This window comes from Augochlora pura, unplaced genomic scaffold (genome assembly GCF_028453695.1).
Source record: "Augochlora pura isolate Apur16 unplaced genomic scaffold, APUR_v2.2.1 APUR_unplaced_93, whole genome shotgun sequence".
Taxonomy (NCBI): Eukaryota; Metazoa; Arthropoda; class Insecta; order Hymenoptera; family Halictidae; genus Augochlora; species Augochlora pura.
In genome coordinates, this window is record NW_027589877.1 from 2,747 (window position 1) to 10,943 (window position 8,197).

The window sequence follows — 8,197 nt, forward strand, 5'->3', positions numbered from 1 at the left end:
GTTAATTGTGTACCATATTATTTTTAATTGTGTACCATATTATTTTTTCATTGTGTACCACACATTATTGTTAATTGCCTACCATATTACTGTTATTAATTGTCTACCATATTATTGTTAACCTCCGACGAAGTTATTTCAGTAATTATTTATTAGTTTGTTTTATCGAAATTCTTTGAATACTTTCAACATCATAAATATTTATGTTCGATACATTATGCTTAAAGGAATGTGTAAAGTAACGAGCTGTATTCGTGTTAAGCTGAAACATGTTTTACGTTTCAAGTATGTAAACTCACCGTCGATATCGATGTCTTGCATCATAGTGTGAAGTTCCTCGGCTCTTGCAAACTGCCCAAGGGAACGCATCACCCTACCCAGCTCCTCCTTCGTGATGCTACCGTCGCCATCTTTGTCGAATAAGTTGAAAGCCTCCCTGAACTCTGTAACAATGATATCATTACATACGTACATCTAATATAACAAGATCTTCCTAAATATTAGGTCGTCGAGAATGATACTTGTAGTTTACAGTTTCGCCAACTTTGACGGCTTGGTATTTGACAACGCCTTAATATTTTTCTATGCTGTTTTTCCTAAAGCCTTGTTTATCCTAAGCTCTAAAAAATATTATTAAGTTTTTTAAAAAACTGTTGTTTTTGATAATGGATCGCACCTTCGATAATAAATAATACATGGCCAGGGATACGCACGCTATCAAAATTACATTAATATTACATAATTCAATTTGGAATACATAATTACATTAAGATTAAATAATTACATTTAGATGCCCCCTTCATGGTCTGAGAATATCTGGCCAACAGTCTTCAACGACGGAATTTATACGATTGTTTATCCTCATCTGACACTGTTTGACACACATTATAGCTCGTTGTTCGATCGAAAAATATTTTACAACGCAATTTCGATCGATCTGAATACTTTCGATCTCAATACTTCCGACCTTTTTATTCGATTTCGCAGCTCTGCTCCAGATTCGAAGTCCAATACGTCCAAATGAGTTTCCAAATCGCTAGACTGATATCAGAACTTCGATATTCTCGTCGAAATAAAAGGACGGTCCTCGAACGTTCCGCTTGGCACGGTTAATTGCTCGCGCGCGGTGAAATCGCGGATCGGGGCGAACCTCGATCAGTCGAACATCTTCGTGGAGATCCTACGAAAAAAAGAACGGGTCTCTCCGCTTTCGTTTCCGTCGGCACAATGCTTTTGCTTTTTTTCAATCGACGCAGGTTAGGCGGTTCGTTTGTTCAAACTGATTAAACGCTCTCCGGCCGATAGGATCCCGCGATGTTTGATCCCCGGGGCGCGAAACGGAGAGGAGCGCGGACAAGACGAGAGAGGGGCGTCGAGGAAGGAGACAGAGGCGGTCGGATTTGGATCGTCGGTGCTTGACTCGACCGTTTAATAGCCTCGTTTCACGACCCATTGATTTTGTACGTACCGCCGGCTATAGTCCTCCACCCCTATAAGCACATTCTGCCGCGGCATATCCATGCGCCTCTATTGTGTTCTCCGGGGGGGGGGGGGGGGGGAGGGTAGGGGGAGAGGAGGAGGGGCGGGGGGGGGGGGGGGGGTCAGAAGCGAGACGCCACGTGATTTCGCGCTAATGGGTAACGGCGGGGAAAAAGCGCGGCAGGAAGAACCGTCGACAAATAGCTTCTGCTTAACCCGGTTACGAGTTCGCGGTTTCTCCGTTCCCAACCTCTCTTTTCGTCCCGTTCTCATCCCCTCCCTCCGCCCCCCCTCCCCTTTTTTTAGTACGAGCGCACTGTACGAGATAACGCCCCGCGCGACACCTGAAGACACACCGCTGCCGCAAGGAAGGTTCCAAGTGATACCCCCGAGCCGAGACTTTGCTGAATGATCCGTGTTCCGGTCCTGCGACGGAATTATGCCTGACAATTCGTTCATGACACTTCTTCAAATTCTGGATTTTCCAATTTAGAAGGCTTCAGTGCCCTTTCTACATCGCAAAATCACATTAAGAAATCGAATTTCCACTAAATCGATTTATCAATACAGCCGATCGTAAAGTGATTTCGTCAAAATTAGTTCTCTCGGTTCGTGGTAGGTTATATCAGGTTATGTCAGATGGGCCGCGCCGGCCGATCGCTTGGGTTTCGGGGTCCTACGACACTCGAATCATTTTTGTCTTGCGTGTATCCAATAGTATCCAATTGTTTCTGATATTCTCTGTTATTCGTATCCGGTTTTTATTACTTTTCACCTGCCCTCGCGTGTAAATAAAAAATGCATAAGGTTCTAGATTTAATATTTGCCCGAGAATTTTTGTTGGTTTTCCTGGTTTTTGAAAGATAAATATTGTCTTTAATGAAAACTGGATTTTTATGAAGCCGGTTTATATTAGGTTTCGTTAAAAACGACGTTCCAGTTTGTGTTAACGTGCGCAAATATAATATAGGAATAAGTTGACTATTTTGAAAGTGACCTTTCGCATGAAAATTTAATAAGAAAAAGAAATAGGAATAAAAAGGAAGTAATATATACAATACCAACGTGTCACGCGAAATTTAAAATTTAAAATTCCTATTAAAATAATAGCAATTGTTAAATGAATGTATAGGTTACTTTTAAAATAAGTGGCTCAAATACATAATTATAATCCTATAAAAATTATAATCTGTATAAAATACAATACGTACACGATACAAATAATGTAATAAATATTATAATTTCGAATAGAAATATATACAAAGAGATCTTAATGTTACCAAGTCGCTTGTCAATAATTTTCTTCAATTTGGCAAGTGATTTTGCTAAAACAAAATAATATCGTACATTGGGATGAACAAAAATAGGTGAAAATTCATGTTTCAGCAAACGCTCCAAATCTACGTGTTAAACACATGCTATAGCACTATAATTTTAATTAGCGTTGAAATCGTACTTTACATAACGCTTGGATTAAATCGGATGCGGAACTATCCATTTCAAAGGCCACGGTAAATTCATTTATTTTTGCGCTCGGCATCGATGTACATCGCCGCGCGAAGCGCCGGTCATCGATAAAGTTACTTTATACTACTAGTGGACTGCGTAGAGTGGTTCCAGCGACTAGTTTCAGGTTCGTTGACGATCTATGAAAAAGTATAGCCGTGGAAACGATATTAGATATAAACATATTATTAAGAAAAATAGTAATTTAGTTACGAAATATTCCGCGCAAAATTCCGCCGTGCCTAAGAGGTTAAAATCGACGAAGACAATTTTTATCTTACATAAAGACTCGCTTGTTAATGATTGCTTTATTGCCCGATTGGTTTTACGATCTGAGAACATCGCGTTCGTAGCTCCGAATCAATCCTCTCGGGTATAGCGAGCTTCGAATGCGAAACTACGCGCATGCAGTTTCTCGGCACTGAAAAAATTCCCAAGTAAAGCGGAAGCTGTAGAATTTAAGTCGCGGAGACGCACCCTTTGCGCCGTAGAAAGAGGCGCGCGGCCTTCCGCGACGACCCGCTTCCTAAGATCTCTTTGACCCGCGAATTTCGTTTGGCGATATGCCCCGCTTTTAGCGGGACCATCAATAGCCGGCCGTCGGCGATTATCGCTGACTCCGACGAAAGTCTTAACGACGAGCGGGACCGTTTCACCCCCGTAAAAGCGCGCCTCATATCGGCGAAAATGATCGATCCTCGAAGTACCCACCACTTCCTGCTTTTTTCTTTATTCAACGCGCAAACTGTAACGATCGGGCATAAACTCTTCGGACTCGAAGGTGTCGCGATCTCGGCAAAAATTCACGGACCGAGAGATCCGAGTATTTCCGGGAGCGATCAGCTCTTTAGAAAAATCGATCTCTCTTGGATTCCCGCGTCGATTGATTATTTAGCTCGACGATGGCCGGGAGCGACTTCGCCAGCCGGCCGATGACAATGAGCAAAAGAAGGAGATCCGCGCCGCGGCCGGGCTGCGCGCGCGCGCGCGCGCTCGTTTGACGTCCGAACGTCGTTTCCGACGGAGGTAACGAATTGAGAATGTAACGGCGAACGAGCACGAAAAATTCAATTTCACGGTCTTGTCCGCGGGGCTGATTTCGAATTTTCCGCTCAGTGTTTTTCTTCGACCTACGCTACCGTACGATATATATATATATAGTATCCGGCAGAGAATTCGTCATCGTGTTATCCTCGATTCTCGAATTTGCTAGAACGCGAAGGAAAATGAGCGTATCGATGTGCGGAACCTGGAACCGAATCGTCGGAATTTCAATTCGCTGCTGGAAATACGAAAGTTGCGTCGGGAACTCTTGAAAAATCTTCCGGTCGGAAATGTACCCGAGGACGCGGTACAGTTAATTCGTTTAATATATGTGCACGGTGTTAGCGCGAGCAACTTTTAAAATAAATTAATCTCCCGTGGTCGGACTTGCTCCCGGCGCATCGCAGGAATTACACCGGCGCGATGTAACTTCGAGAATATCGGGCAACGCGTCGGACACCCAGGCCGAATCAAAACTTTCAAGGTAATTATTTAAATAATGAACCTGCGTCACGTTTCTCTGACGCGTACACGCAGTTAACCACGGTTTAACCAGCGACGGTTCTTTTCACGGCGGTTACACGCGTTACGAATTAATCGTCGAAACGAACGTTAGATCCGACTTTAACCGCGACGACGGGCTCGGCTGAAATATTTGTTTAACCATTAATCGGATTATGATGGCCGCGACGGCCTGACGCAACTTTAATACGCGTTAATGTGATTATTTCAAACTTCGCGTAATTCGCTATTAGTTGACAAACTTTGCAACGTTTCGACGTTAATTTACTTAGACCTATCAAATATGGAAATATGCAATATTTGTTTAAATAATAATGTGTTCAAGCAGCGGGAACTCAATGTAACATAAAGTAGCGGAGACGATTATTGTATTATGTATTGTGCTCGCGAATGTAAAAGTGAATGTGAATTTAACCCTTTGCACTCGAGTGGTGGTTTTGCGGCGCCATTGAAATTGTTGCACCGGGTTCCAAAATTATTGTCATTGTCATTGGCATGGCCATGGTCATGGTCATAGTGGTCATGGTGGTCATATTGGTCATGGTGGTCATACTGGTCATGGTGGTCATATTGGTCATGGTGGTCATACTGGTCATGGTGGTCAAACTGGTCATGGTGGTCATACTGGTCATGGTGGTCATATTGGTCATATTGGTCATATTGGTCATGGTGGTCATATTGGTCATGGTGGTCATATTGGTCATGGTGGTCATATTGGTCATGGTGATCATATTGGTCATGGTGGTCATATTGGTCATTTTGGTCATATTGGTCATATTGGTCATATTGGTCATGGCGGTTAACCCTCGGACTAGTGAAGCGCGGTCTCCTATAACTAAGTAATTTTTACGGTGTCGGCGAACAGTCAAATAAATTCCAATTAGATATTGCAAAGAAGGTTTCCCTTATGTTTATTTCATGGTTGATTCGCATCAGTATTCGCGGGACCATCCGAGTCGCGATATTTGAAACGAACCCATGCCCTAAACTTTCGACCCTCGCAGCTCGAAAAAGGTTAATCAACATCGACGAACAAATCAGGAAGTTTTCGTTAAACTAACTCCGACGAGCGAAACTTCCGAATTGAAAAATTTAGGACGTGTTCGGGACAGGAAGAGCAGCGCCCCGAAACGATATAAAATGCGTACCTAATTTTCCGTTCGAGACGAGATTACGCTTAAAAAAGCACGCGACAGGACTTATAGGCGAACGGTCGCCGGAAAACTTTAGCCAGATTTCCTGTGGGACCGGTGCACATTTTCGCGATGCAACGATCGAAGATTGGCGTTGAACCAGCCGTGATTCACGGGTTTCTCCATCGACTTACCTTTCATCTGAGACTTGGTAATGTTCGGCGATTTACTGGACGAGACAGGCGGCGGTCTTTTCGGTGACACGGGCAGAGAATAGAGGTTGCTGGTCGCCAGGTTGCTGGTCGTCGCGGACGAGGAGGCCGGCGAAAACATGGCGGTCGCGGCGATCGCGCCACGGCACTGACCGCCCTGCTGCGGCTGCCATCCGCTTAATTGCTGCGTGTCGATCGCGGACGATATCGACGGCTGGAACTCCGCGTGCAGGAATGGCAGCGGCGCTGACGTAACTGTCATCGACGACGTCGGCGTTGTCGACGCCGCCGTCATCGTCATCGTTATCGTGCCGGTTGACGTTCTCGGTGAGGCGCCGCTCGTCCCTTCTTGCTCCTCGGCGTTCCCCGCCGTCCCGCTGCTCTGTCTCGTCTGCAAACATTTCAAACGAACCCCGTTGACAAACGCAAACATCCGCCGCCTAATTGCTCTTTCGTTCTACGATCGACGGGCAACGCCGGCGTGGCGGGTTTTAAGCGGCCGCGTAACGAGCGCGCGGGCAAACAGGCGTTGCCTGAATAGGGCTCCGAATGGAAACGCGGGAAGAAAGAGCGTTTCTTCCAGTCGGTCGGACCGGGTGCAATCCGTAACGAAACACGTCGAACGATGTAAACGTTTCGCAGAGTGTGCGATTTAGTGTTTGGGCTACGGTCGCGCGTTCGAGCAGCCTCCGATAGCCACAGGTGGCACGGGGCCGGGCAACGATGGACAGTTCGCGTCGACACAAACGGGACCGGGGCTGGATGAACTCGACGGCGCAAAGAAGTCCGTGTTTCTTTTATTATTTCGTGGAATAAGGGGATCATAGTCGCTGGCAATTACGCGGGGAACTGAGATCGACGGCGGGAGCGCGTCGCAATAAGCGGAATAAAACAGGAATTGGCTCTGTCGGCCGTCTCTCTGTTCGTCGAACACCGCGTCGTGAATCGCCGCGCCGCCGGCGCGGGGATAATAAAAAGCGGGCGCGAGTGGTCACGTCGAGGCGGAACGGGGACAAACTGGGTGTAACTGGAACGAAAAATACACATTGTTGCGGTAATAAACTCGACGTAACGACCGCTCGGCTGCTTTACAGCCGTAAACTTGGACGCGCAGACGTGTTCGAGCTGCTGAAGTTCGCCGGCGTGAAGATTGAAAGGGGCGAACTTGCCCGACCTGTTCGACTCTGAATTTCGCTTAAATCGTGTGTCGATTGTCGAATTGTACGTCGCGCGAACTGTCGTTAGAAGAAACTTACCAAGTTGAAAAATTACTACCATGAATGCATCGATGCGGTTAACGTAGCAAATTTTGCTTAACGAATGTTGCAACAAGACCACGGTTTTTCTACATTTTTAGTAAAAATTGACAGATCGAATAGAATACACATTTCCTACAATTATATTTCAAAAACATTGAAAACTAGGTTTCTATCCTTTTTTTACACTTACAACAATGAATACAGTAGCACTGTATTCGCTATATTGAATTGGCTGATCCTTAACCCTTTGCACTCAAGTGACGACTCTGCAGCGCCATTAAAATTACCGTAATACATTCCAAAATTATTTTTAATAGACATCCCCAAAGTTTAGATTTAAAAATTGTCAAAATTGTAACTATTATATGAGTCATGAAACTCAATTTCATATGGATAAAATAAATATTGTTACAAAATTAAATAAATATTGTTATGAAAATTGTTAAAGTTATGTTATGCTACTACGAGTCACAAGAATCAATTATATTGCACTCAACTGGCGACTCTGCGACGCCATTAAAATTACCGTAATACATTCCAAAATTATTTTTAATAGACATCGCCAGAGATTTAAAAATTGTTAAAAACGTAACTAATACACGAGACTGAATTTCATATGCATGAAATAAATATTGTTACATAAAATGGAGACACTAGGAGCTGGAAAAATTATTTTAGATTTGCAGTTGAAATGGCTTCGAGTGCAAAGGGTTAAATGTCCGTCTAACCGTGAGCACCGCCGTCGAATACTCTTGTACGCCGTCACGTGACCGTGTGAACCGTCGAATTGCCCCAAGCGCTGACAGATATTGAACATGGTATTTGGACGCAACAAATAGTTGTCTATTTGCCGCGTAAAATGTGTGCTGTCCGTAATTTCTTGATTCAAACGTGGTTGCACTGGTCAAATTAATATGACAAATTAATATGACAAATTAATATAGTCACAATAAATAGGTAGTTAACGCTAAACCTACCAAGTCGGTCGAAATGACCGATTCCACGAAATTTTTAGGTTAGTTTCAGTGTTGCAGTGATTATA

General features: G+C 44.2%; 1 protein-coding gene across 1 annotated transcript; it reads right to left on the bottom strand.

Moving 5' to 3' along the window:
- Positions 1 to 299: 299 nt before the first annotated feature.
- On the bottom strand, positions 300 to 6,236 carry LOC144478203 (uncharacterized; the record flags this gene model as incomplete). Its single annotated transcript, XM_078195949.1, has 2 exons — positions 5,879 to 6,236; positions 300 to 443 (listed from the first exon to the last, which is right to left on the bottom strand). Coding segments are annotated over exons 1-2 (463 nt in total), but the record flags the coding sequence as incomplete, so codon positions are not given.
- Between the last annotated feature and the right edge of the window lie 1,961 nt (positions 6,237 to 8,197).